The sequence below is a fragment of the Cololabis saira genome, chromosome 6 (genome assembly GCF_033807715.1).
Source record: "Cololabis saira isolate AMF1-May2022 chromosome 6, fColSai1.1, whole genome shotgun sequence".
Taxonomy (NCBI): Eukaryota; Metazoa; Chordata; class Actinopteri; order Beloniformes; family Belonidae; genus Cololabis; species Cololabis saira.
The window spans coordinates 45114812-45127839 of record NC_084592.1 but is presented as its reverse complement, the minus strand read 5'-3'; the positions used below and the strand labels follow the sequence as shown (position 1 = coordinate 45127839).

At 41.7% G+C, this 13028-nt stretch overlaps 1 protein-coding gene across 1 annotated transcript in view; it reads left to right on the top strand.

The window, feature by feature from the left end:
- tspan7b (tetraspanin 7b) overlaps positions 1-9943 on the top strand; it is a 30287-nt gene extending 20344 nt beyond the window's left edge. The window contains exons 4-8 of the mRNA XM_061724646.1: positions 3255-3350; positions 3853-4008; positions 5987-6070; positions 6143-6228; positions 9751-9943. Of these exons, the coding sequence (XP_061580630.1) occupies positions 3255-3350; positions 3853-4008; positions 5987-6070; positions 6143-6211 (405 nt within the window). The 3' untranslated portion in view covers positions 6212-6228; positions 9751-9943. The remainder of the gene's footprint in view (positions 1-3254; positions 3351-3852; positions 4009-5986; positions 6071-6142; positions 6229-9750) is intronic.
- Positions 9944-13028: the final 3085 nt, after the last annotated feature.

Genomic DNA, 13028 nt, shown 5'->3' with positions numbered 1-13028 from the left:
AGCCATTTCTTCACTGCAGTCGGGTAAATGTCCTGGCCCTGATGGCTTCCCGGCGGAATTTCTAAAGAAATTTTCTAATTTGCTTTCCCCATTGTTATCTTCAGTTCTTTCAGAATCCTTCAGCCACGGTTCCCTCCCTCCTTCTTTTTCGGAGGCCTGCATCACCCTCATAGCTAAAAAAGGGAAGGATCCTACTGAATGCGCCTCCTACAGGCCCATCTCCCTCTTAAACACAGATGCTAAAATCCTAGCTAAAGTCCTAGCCCATAGGCTGGAGAATGTCCTCCCCACAATTATATCTGAAGACCAAACTGGCTTCATTAAAGGTAGGCAGTCTTACTTCAACACAAGGCGACTGTTCAATATTATCTACTCTGCCTCTGAGGCTATCCCTGAATGCGTTGTCTCTCTGGATGCGGAGAAAGCATTTGATCGCGTCCAGTGGGATTATCTCTTTGCTGTGCTGGACAGGTTTGGTTTTGGTCCGAACTTTGCTCTGTGGATTAAACTTCTCTATTTACACCCAACAGCCTCAATTCGTACTAACTCTCAACGGTCAAAACCATTTAATCTGCATCGTGGAACCCGTCAGGGGTGCCCCCTTAGTCCCATGCTTTTTGACATGGCTATTGAACCGCTTGCCACAGCGCTCCGATCTTGTGAGGATGTGTCCGGTATCTGGAGAGGTGGCAGGGAACATAAGGTCTCGCTTTATGCCGATGACCTCTTGCTTTTCATCTCTCACCCTCTGGCCTCATTACCCCCTGCGCTGTCACTTCTCAGTCAGTTTGGGAAACTCTCAGGCTATAAACTGAATCTCAGCAAAAGTGAGCTTTTCCCTACCAATCTCGAATCGCATGCTTTAGACCTTTCCAATTTTCCCTTTAAAATCGCAAATGACAAATTCTCCTATTTAGGCATATCTGTGACAAGGAAACACAAAGACCTGCTCCAAGAAAATCTTATCTCATTGTTAAATGAGACCAAACAAACCCTTACACAATGGTCACCCCTGTCAATGTCTCTTGTGGGTCGCATCAATTCAGTCAAAATGACCATTTTACCTAAATTTTTGTACCTTTTCCAGACCTTACCACTCTTTATTCCTGGTTCTTTTTTTCAGTCCCTTGACTCAGTTATATCTTCATACCTATGGCGAGGTAAACGGCCACGTTTGAACAAAACTCACCTTCAAAAAATTAAGTCTGCAGGTGGTCTGGCCCTCCCAAACTTTCGTTATTATTATTGGGCTGCTAACCTGCGCTGCCTTGCATTCTGGTCCTTCTACTGCGACGGCGCTGACCGCCCTGACTGGGTGGCGATGGAGTTACATCCAACTGATGACCTGTCAATTCCTGCCCTACTCGGCTCCTCACTTCCACTTCCTTCACTTAAATCAATCAAAAACCCAGTGGTTAAACATTCTCTTAGAATTTGGGCCCAATTTAGGAAGTTTTTTGGTTTTCACAGCTTCTCTCTTCTTAGCCCCATTGCATCAAATCACTCTTTCAAACCATCCCTTGAGGACCCCACCTTCCAGGAATGGCACAGGAGGGGTATGATTCGTTTTAGAGATATGTTCATAGACGGCACCGTGGCATCTTTTGAGCAGTTAAGTAGTAAATTCAGCCTTCCAAAATCACATTTCTTTAGGTATCTTCAGGCTAGACATTTTGTTCTTTCCCAGATACCCAGCCCTGGTGCATCGATAGGCTTGACCACAGTTGACAAAGTTCTTGCCACAGACCCATTCAAAAAGGGGCTCATTTCGTCTTTCTATGGCATGTTGCTGGATCTTAAGAGTGCCCCTACAGATAAACTCAAAGCAGCATGGGAGCAGGACTTAGGGCTTCCCTTATCAGAGGATACCTGGGAGTCCATACTCAAACTGGTTAATACAACCTCCCTGTGCGCACGTCACTGCTTAATTCAGTTTAAAGTGGTACACAGGGCTCATATTTCCAAGGCAAAGCTATCCTCCATGTACCCAGATATTAGTCCATACTGTGTAAGATGTAAAGTAGCAGAAGCCTCTCTCATCCACATGTACTGGTCCTGCCCATGCCTAAATAAGTACTGGATGGAAGTATTTCATACTCTCTCTCTGGTGCTTAAAATCAGATTAGAACCAAACCCACTGACTGCCCTGTTTGGGGTCATGGAGGGAGGAAGGAAGTTAACCACTGCACAGGGGCACACTTTGTCTTTTGCCTCCCTTTTGGCTCGTCGGGCAATTCTGTTCAGGTGGAAGGATCCCTTCCCTCCTACTCGTGCACAATGGCTGGAAGACATCATGTCCTGCTTAAAACTGGAGAAAATTAGATACTCGCTTCAGAAATCAAATAAGTTCCAGAAAGTGTGGGGACCTTTTCTAGAAGCATTCCAGACCCTGTGAACTATACTTCATATTTCTTTTGTATTCCTAGTGCAGGCTTTTGATGATAGAGTGACCTCATATTGTGATTAGTAATCTGGCAGTGACAGGGGAGGGATTAGTTTGGTCTGTAGTTTTTTTTTGTTACTATTTTATATTTTTTCATACTGTCTAATTGTTTTTTATATTTTGTACACTGGTGTATGCTATGATTAACATGCCCATGTCTACTCAAAATATTTGTAATCGACATGCAGCATTCCACCTTTTTTTTCCCTGTGAAAATTCCAATAAAAAGATCTTGAATTAAAAAAAAAAAATGTCATACATTCTGGATTCATAACAAATCAACTGAAATATTGCAAGCCTTTTATTATTTTAATATTGCTGATCATGGTTTACAGCTTGAGAAAACTCAAATATCCTATCTCAAAAAATTTGAATATTCTGGGAATCGTAATCTTAAACTGTAAGCCATAATCAGCAATATTAAAATAATAAAAGGCTTGCAATATTTCAGTTGATTTGTAATGAATCCAGAATGTATGACATTTTTGTTTTTTTAATTGCATTACAGAAAATAAAGAACTTTATCACAATATTCAAATTTTCTGAGACAGTCCTGTATATATAATATACTTATTTACACCATACTATCTCTATATTAACTCCATCTGCTCTATATCTATATATATCTACTTACACTACTACTTACTAAGGTTTGGAGGGTTAACGGTGTGTGTGTGTGTGTGTGTGTGTGTGTGTGTGTGTGTGTGTGTGTGTGTGTGTGTGTGTGTGTGTGTGTGTGTGTGTGTGTGTGTGTGTGTGTGTGTGTGTGTGTGTGTGTGTGCGTGTGTGTGTGTGTGTTTGTGTGCTGCAGATAAAAGGAAACTTTCACAGGACTTACACTGACGCCGTCCTGAACTACAACGCCGAGAACGAAGCGAGCCGCGCCGTCGACAACCTGCAGCACAAGGTCAGAGGTTAAATCATGCTTCTCACTTATTTAGCACTTTTTTTACACTTTATTTTTATTCTCGAGTCTATAAGATAACAATAACATAATAATAAGATAACCTTGTTTGAATTGTAAAATGGGTTTGGCTAAATACAATCTTTGACTAAAATGTTCCTGGACAATTCTGACTAAAATAAGACTAAAATGCTCAGACTTTTAGTCGACTGAAACTTGACACTAAAAGGAGAATGAACGTGACTAAAACTAATAAAAACTAAAATGATAGCTGGACCCAAAGACTAGACTGAAACTAAAATTGAAACAGGCTGAAATGAATGAATCTCTTATAAATAACTAAACTGAGGACAGTAACGTGGAGCCGGCGGCTCCCTGCTGGTCCGGTTCTGGTCCGGTTCTGGTCCGGTTCTGGTCCAGTTCTGGTCCGGTTCTGGTCCGGTTCTGGCCCCTCGGGTCCGGTCCTGCGTCAGCGCGGCTTCACCCCGTCTCTCTGTGTTTTCAGCTGCGCTGCTGCGGCGTCTACAACTACACCAGCTGGTTCGCCAGCGTGTACTACCCGCCCCACGGCATCCCGGCCAGCTGCTGCTTCAACTCCTCCGACTGCAGCCCCGACGCGCTGCGCAACGCTACGGTGGCCCCGAGCAAGGTGTTCCACCAGGTAGGTGGTCCATGTACCCCCCTAACCCCCCCGCAACACCACCGTGGCCCCAAGCAGAGGTGTCAAGTAACGAAGTACAAATACTTTGTTACCTTACTTAAGTAGAAATTTTGGTTATCTATACTTCACTGGAGTAATTATTTTTCAGACGACTTTTTACTTTTACTCCTTACATTTTCACACAATTATCTGTACTTTTTACTCCTTACATTTTAAAAACAACCTCGTTACTCTATTTCATTTGGGCCTTTAATAAAAACTATCCAGTTAAATTGCTCCATCCGGATAGAGTGAATTTGGTTGTGGTTGTTTCAGATGTTCTTGTCCAGTTTTGTTCTTACATCCGTTCCCTCAGATTCCTGCAACTAAACTTGGATGTACATTCCAATAAAGGTTAGGATAAATGATAACATGAACATGAAGTTTGACTTTTTGCACCATTACAATACTTATAGACAACTAGTCATCATATCTCCTGCTCTCTGAAACACATGTTAATGCTCAATAGTACACATATATGCTTCTTTAATATATTTACATTATACTAAGATACATTCATTTTCAATGGCTTTTGTCCTTAATGGCTTTTTTCCCCCTTACATTACTTTTACTTTTATACTTTAAGTAGTTTTGAAACCAGTACTTTTATACTTTTACTTGAGTAAAAAACTTGAGTTGATACTTCAACTTCTACAGGAGTATTTTTAAACTCTAGTATCTATACTTGTACCTGAGTAATGAATGTGAATACTGAAGACACCTCTGCCCCCCAGCAAGGTGTTCCACCAGGTAGGTGGCCCCTCCCACCTGGGCGCCGCTCAGCGGTCCATCACATGAAACTTTATTTGTATAGCGCTTTTCATGCATGTATAAAATGCAACACAAAGTGCTTCACATAAAACGTCAAAAAACATCAAACTTATTAATAACAAGACCTGCTAAAACAAGCATAAGAACAACTTAAAACCATAAGACCATAAAACCTGGGTTAAAACAACAAGAACAGCTAGTTAAAACAAGGGTATACAAGGAACATTAAGGGCCAATCCCAATCCCCCCCTACTTTCTACCACTAGCCCTAAAAATGAGTAGGTCCTTGTAATGTTCCCTAGGGATTGGGACACCACTTGCTACGTCACTGCGTGGTTTACGTTGGGGTACGTAAGCGACTGCGTAGTTACGTTTGCACATACGTCACACCATATCAGGAAGCCCAGAGATAAAAGCTGTTTTAATTTCCGCTGTAGTGCTGTTAATATGCCACTTTATTAAGTTTTAATATTTTTTCAGGCGTAAAAGTAACCGTTAAGATCCCCAACCTGGGCTCAGTTTATCCAAATAACGCCTGTTAAGAAATTTGATCCGATGTTTTCGAGGATGAGAAGAGCCGCCGGCGATTTATGGTTCCGCGTTAAATCGACGCAGAGCCTACGGGGTAGGTTACAGCGTATGGCGCGCGCCGCCGCGTAACCTACGCCGTAGGCTCTGCGTTGGTGTAACACGGAAACATAAATCAGCCTTTATTCTGGCGACATCTGAAGATACAACGCAACGAGCAAGCGAGTGAATATTATGAAAGTAAAATATATATTTCTCGCTAGAAATGTAATCAAAACACATTTTTATGCAGAAACTAACTCAAAATATTGATTATATTCACTAAAAAATAAGAAATGTCCGCCATGTTTTTTTTTTTGAAGTCTGAAAATGATGACGTAAAGCATTCTGGGAAATCTTTCTGGCTCTCGTCGCGAAGTAAGTATCTGAAATCCCTCGCTGTGAAGGGCTAGATTGATAACCACTACCCCTCGTTTAGGCAACTACACCTAGAAAAGAGGAATTGGGACACCACTACCTTCACGGGAACGTGCAAAATTTAGGGGTAGTGGGGGATTGGGACTGGGCCTAAAACTGGTGCAATGTGAGCCGGCCCTCTGATCTTCTGCCCCTCCACCCACCACCCTGCCCTGTGTTGCAGGGCTGCTTCGAGCTGGTCACCTCCTTCATGGAGACCAACATGGCCATCATCGCCGGCGTGACGTTCGGCATCGCCTTCTCCCAGGTGAGTAGAGGAGCCCCGTTCCCCTGTCGGCCGCTCGGCCGTCGTCTAACCGTCTCCTCGTCGGTGTTTCAGCTGATCGGCATGCTGCTGGCCTGCTGCCTGTCCAGGATCATCACAGCCAACCAGTACGAGATGGTCTAGCTGACGTGACGCGGCAGGTGAGAGAGAACACCGTCCTCCCCGACGGCTAATACACACTAGAGATGCACCGATCAGGATCTTGAGGGCCGATCAACGATCACCGAAATCAGTATCTGCCGATTCCCGATCACCGATCACGGCGTGAAATCCATAAATTCGTCAATATTGCTGTCTCATGTACAATACTGACATTGTATTTTTTAGGTATAAAAATTAGGAGATGAGAAAGTATCATGAATTGACTGTTTTATTTCAGGCTGATGTGCAATATTTTACCCTCTAAAGACTCTTAGAGACGACTTATATTCAGCTTACAAAGAGTAAGTGTTGCTAGCTTCAGCTTTCCTGTGGTAATAATTATGTACAACATGTGCAGAAACACAGAAATCAGCTTCAGCATTCATTCATTCATTCATTCATTACCAGCTTCATTCATTCATTCATTCATTCATTCATTCATTCATTACCAGCTTCATTCATTCATTCATTCATTCATTCATTACCAGCTTCGGCATTCATTCATTACCAGCTTCAGCATTCATTCATTCATTCATTCATTACCAGCTTCAGCATTCATTCATCCATTCATTCATTCATTCATTCATTCATTCATTCATTCATTCATTCATTCATTCATTACCAGCTTCAGCATTCATTCATTCATTCATTCATTCATTACCAGCTTCAGCATTCATTCATTCATTAGCAGCTTCAGCATTCATTCATTCATTCATTCATTACCAGCTTCAGCATTCATTCATCCATTCATTCATTCATTCATTCATTCATTCATTCATTCATTCATTACCAGCTTCAGCATTCATTCATTCATTCATTCATTACCAGCTTCAGCATTCATTCATTCATTAGCAGCTTCAGCATTCATTCATTCATATATATATATATATATATATATATATATATATATATATATATAATAATTAATATATATATATACATATACATATATATACCATGAACCTGTTCCCAGCAGGACTGGGGATCATCTAAGGTCAAAAGGTCAGGGTTCAGATTTCTCCATTTTCCAGGTTATACTATATGAAGTCTGTACTGACTGGGTCATGTGACCAGTTCTGGGTCAGCCTAATCAGTCAACAGCTGAGCTCTGGTTGCCGGGCAACAACAACCTCGAAATGACGAAGGTTCCGGAAGGTTCCGGACTTGCTGTGAGAAAACCCCAGATTTTTGCCTTGTGACAAGCCTCAAATAACTCCACCTTGTGATCAAACCGTAGCTCTTAGCAGAAAAACGAAAACATTATGACAGACAGAGAACCCAGCAGATTCTGTCAATCTTATTTTTATTCAGATATTCCTTAAAATGTGTTAGTAACGGCAGTTTGAAAACAAAAATGATATTTTTTTGAAGAAAACTTTTTTTTACATTGCAGTCAATGGAGACCGTGGCAGGAATTGGCGTGTCTGTTGGCCCCCCCGTTCACATTTTGTGCACACCACGCCTGTCAAAGTCACATTATTTGAATCTCAACATCTATGTCTACATTCTGACCAAAAATTATCTTTCTAGCTTTTACGGTTTGGCCGTGAGCTCGAGTTACAAATAAAAATTATGTTCATTTTTTGAATGTTTCCTCACTCTAATCAATTAGAACATGCCTCTAGATTTGACAAAAAAGTGATTTCCAGTCCTCGCTTGAGCGCTCATATCTTGAAAAGTGTACATTTTAGGAAAAAACAGTTTCAGGTTTGGAGAGAGAAGAGAAGTTTTCCTCCGTTTTGAAGTTTGAATGACAGTTCTACGTGCAAGTATGAGAAAGATACTTGACTCAGAAAAAAGGTGAATTTTGTCTTTTTTCTCCCATCCGCTTTGAATGGCGCCATAGAAATACATGGGGAAATGACTTCCCCATTAGTTTGGAAATTTGAAAATGTTTTTGCACTTCGTGCAAAAACTATTTGTGCCATCGCTCTGAAAATCCACAGGACTGTAGTTAAATTCAGGGCCTACAACTTTCTAATTTAGTTCAGAATTTTTCGAGTAACGGTGTGCGAGTGGTGAGGCCCCAAAGTTCTCCCAATGCATTCCGGATGGGTTTTAGCGCGCACGTTTGTGCACATTGCGCAAAAACGTGCACGCCAATTGCTTATAAAAGTCATAGCACACGATTCCCGTTTAAGGCGCACGTTTCTACGTTTTTACTTTTTGCGTTTTCTCAAAGCTGTAGGAGGAGTAGCGAACCGAAATCTGTCCAGAAAATGAATAAGTTGAATAATAAACCCGCAGAATAACAATAGTGCCTCAGGCCGGAGGCACAGAGGCACTATTGTTATTATTGTTACATTACTCCTCCTTGCTATTGCATAGCTTTGGAGGAGTCGTGCCTCTGGCTGGAGGCCGTGGTACTAATAAAAAAAGAATTATAAATTATTAAGCTTTGTGAAAGCTTTAGCGATAGCATCAGCCGCGTGTGAGGAAACTCTTGTGAGTGAAACACAACTCTTCACACTAGAATCCCAAATGTCACTCCTGAAGCGACTGACACGACTGTCGTCCTGCATGAGGCTTTGGATGTGACTGTATATAGTCTGGTAAAACTCCGGCGGACATTAATCAGTGAAATATTAACGACGCAGCAGTGCGTACAAGGATCGAAGCTGCTAACGACGTGTTTAAACCCGATGTATTCTACAATAGAAAGCGGCTGATGAATTAATTATCTTACGATGTACCATATTGGCCCAAATATAAGACGGTGTTTTTTGCATTGAAATAAGACTGAAAAAGTGGGCGTCATCTTACATTCGGGGTCTAGACGTTATATTCATTCACAACGCTAGATGGCGCCAGATATCTTTAAAGCGAATGCTGAACTAAACTCCCCAGGCCAAAGCAAATCCCTGTCACGAAGATGAAGAAGAAAAATAGAAATAGCGGTAAGAAAGAAAAGAGAAGAAAATAAGAGAAGAGATAACAGAAAATGGAGAAACGTAGAAACAATCTGGAGAAAAGTGGGTCGAAGAAGTTATGATGCAAACTTCAAGATAATGATTTCAATGAGGCAAAATAACATGCTTTTTCTCTCAAATATATTGTTATAATCATTTGTTTCAGATGTACTGTAATTATTTTCTGTATAAAAATTTAATTGTGTGTTCAAAAAAAGTATTTCTTCAAATTTGAGTCTTTAAAAAGAGGGGGTCGTCTTACAATGAGGGTCGTCTTATAATCGGGTCAATACGGTAGTCCTTCGTGTTTCAAATGTCTTATCAGCTTCGTTGTGTTGAAATTCTTTTGTAACATTCCTCCTCGGGGTATTTCCTTTGTACACACTTTGCAAACTGCTAATTTGTTGTCCTATTCAGACATTGTAAAACTTTTGTAAAAAGTTTGTTGTTGTAAACATCATCGGATCGGCCTGATTTTAACTATTATTTTGAGAAAACGCTGATCAAAACCGATAGGGCCATTATCGGCCGATACTGATCGGTTGCCGATCGATCGGTGCATCTCTAATCCACACATGAACCACATTTCATCCTCTCTTCTCTTCCTCTCAGGGAGATAAAGAGAAGAAGAGTCCCGGCTCGCCGCGAGAGTCCGTTCCATCAACGCCATCGACACCCCCGACCTGGAATGAGCTCCGACTATCTCTCTGCCTGTGATCTTAATGTAAAATCTTAATGTATGTTACTGTAAAGCACTATTTCCTCGACCCATCAAAGCTTTCTGCAGCATCATCGCGCCGCTGCTCGGCCAGGGCGGGGGGGCAGCCACGGCCGAGGCCGAGCGTCGGCTCCTCCGAAGACCATCCCATCATCCGTGTACAGAATCACGTATCTCCCGGTCGCGGGTCGAGTTATTTCTGCTTCATCTTTCTGCATCCGCCGGGTCGGGGGGGGGGGTCGTTATACCGGGTTACCGGGGAAGTTATTTTGGATTATCAACCGAGGGATAATTCTTGTAGAGTATTTTTTACCTTAAGATAAAGAACAATATTTTTTGTCCAAAATACAGTTTGAAACTTAGATAAATAGCTAATTATGATAAAGTGGATATCAGTTAAAAGCTTTAATGAATTAACTTTCAGTTAAATGATCAACTTAGCAAATAAAATACAATTAAAATAGTTGCTGTTTAGTGAGGTAAAGAAGGGCATTAACTGTCTGTCACGGCGCACGTATGAATTAACTGTAAATTTATTCCAAATGTTGTCGAACCGATTCTGTTTCAGCTTTTATTGTGGCGGGTAACAGGAAAACATCAGAAAACTACCTTCCTCCTCCGTCAGAAGGGTCGACGAACAACACAAATAAGAACAAATACAAGTTTAGACTCCGTTAAAACGTGTTTCTTCGGTTGTAAAAGCTGCCGTGACCCGACGTCCTGGGGTCAGAGGTCAGAGGTCAGGACGCCGAGCGCCGGCGCGCTTTTGGGCCTCTGAGGCTTTTACAGATCAGATAACGGGAGGATAGAGACATAGAGACACCTGCCGGATCTGACACCGTGTCCACACTGCATGCAACGTGAGCGAGCGTCAGCGTCAAAAACAGTTCCATTGCTTTATTTTTTATTGCACTGTCCATACTGGTTGCGAGCGACGCGGCGCAATGCGGCGCGCCGTTTTGAGCTGGACTTTTGTCGCACGCCCTGCTTCTATTTTCTTCCTGTCGCTCGCGTTGAAAGCCGGTTGAAAGTTGAAAAGAAAAGTTGAAAGCGCTGTAGGAAACAGTCATTTCAATACAAGAACCTCAATAAAGTGTCAGCTGCTGGAGGGAGATCGCCAGGGAGCTGGAAGGTTCTGATAAGATAATAAGATATAATAAGAATCTTATCTTAATCTTATTAGGGCTTAATTTGTGCCGGATCCTGCCGGATTTCTCGTGTCCTCTGCTTTTTCCCCACATCCCAGTAATGATCTGACATGCTGACCTGTTTGCAGCATTTAACACCACACGCCGCTCTTTGATTGCGTCACCGTTCGGTTTTTTCCCCACTTATTCCACCGAATAATAAGCTTGTTTTCTGTTTAGAAAGTACAAACGTAGGAAGATTACTAAGTAACTAAGTAATCACCCATCTTTTACTTGTATCTTTACTCTTTTAGGAGTAATTTTAGGAGTTTCTTTCAGGAGCGCACGGGCGGGTGAATAAAGGCTGATTTATGGTTCCACATAAAATCGGCGGCGTAGGGTACGCGGCGACACGCACCGTTGTGTTCTATATTAGTTAGAACTGGGGGAAGTTATTTTTTCATTATGCACTTCGAGAAAAAAGTCGAAATGTCGAGAAAAAAGTCAAAATTTCGAGAAAAACGACGAAATATTGAGAAAAAAGTCGAAATGTTGATAAAAAAGTCGAAATGTCGAGAAAAAAGTCGAAATTTCAAGAAAAAAGTTGAAATGTCGAGATTGAAAAGGAAAGGAATAAGGAAGAAAAAAAGAAAAAAAAAGAAAAAACAAAAAAAAGGTCAAACATTTTTGAAAAATCTCCAGGAGCCACTAAGGCGGCGCTAAAGAGCCAACTAAAGAGACAACTAATATAGAAACAACAGCGAGTCTCAGCTGTCAATCAAAAGAATGTGGTAGAACGTGGGGCCGATAACGCGTTCAGTGTTTCAGGACAGAGAGCGTCCGATTCCACGCAGTCGACGCGACAGTCGGACGCTCGCGTGCAGTTAGCACAGGCTGTGAGCGGGAGGACGAGGTGGAGGTGGAGGTCGTGAACGAGTCGTAACCAGAGACACGGCGTCGGTTCCACGCCGGCTAGCAAACACCAGGATTCGGCTGAAAGTCTTTCCTTTGCTGAGTTTTTGCAGAAAAACCTGGCGGTTGGTTGAGAAGAAGACGAGCAGCTTTCTGCTCTCCGGCGCCGTGCATCATCCTGCCGCTGCCATCATCACCACCATCATCATCCTCATGTGTAGATATGCACCGCAGATGTAATTTATATGACGTCATGCTAACCAGTGGTCGTGTCATGGTTTTAAATCCACTCCCTTGTGCTGTTAATCTGTATTTGTTTGATAGTTTATAGGAAACTTGCACTGAAGAAAAGTAATCGTGGCTAACGTTTTGTTCTAACGCACAACTTTAGCGATTCTGATTTAGCTCTGCGTGGATGTGGGTGAGTGCGCGCTTCTGTTCCTTCGCCTCTAGAGTCTAGACTTCCTGCTGTGTTCAGTTTGCTGGTCAGTATTTGGTTGTGGTACTTTTTGCTTTTTGAAGCTGTTGGTTTTTGGTTCATGAATGTGTGTCTTTTCTCCAGACTATTGTGTAAATACTAACCTGTAATACCATCCAGCTTACACGCCGGGCCGCTGGACGCTCCAGGGGAAACTGCACCGCGCTGTCAACTGCTGACTGAAGTCACCATCAGTGGTCTTATTATCAATAAATATTCAGAATAACACTCCGGCTGGATTCATTCATTCCTTTGTCTCTTAAATATGACGACTTCTGAGTATTTAAGGCTTTAGTTAGGATGTGTGTCATTTTCTTTTTTTGTAAGATTTGTATAATCGAAAAGAAATCCTGTACATTATTGCTCACAGTTACGACGGAGTATTAGGGCCAAACTAAGACAAAAAAAGAAATTACGAAAATAAAGTCATAATATAATGAGAATAAAGTCGTACAATTACGAGAAAAAAGTCATACTGTTGCGATAATAAAGTCGTAATATTATGAGACTAAAGTCGTAATATTACGAGAATAAAGTCCTAATATTACGAGAATAAAGTCGTAATTTATGAGAATAAAGTTGTAATATTCCGAGAATATAATTTATGAGAACTCTTCCCCCTGTGTTAAAATGAGGAATATTGAGCATCTTATGA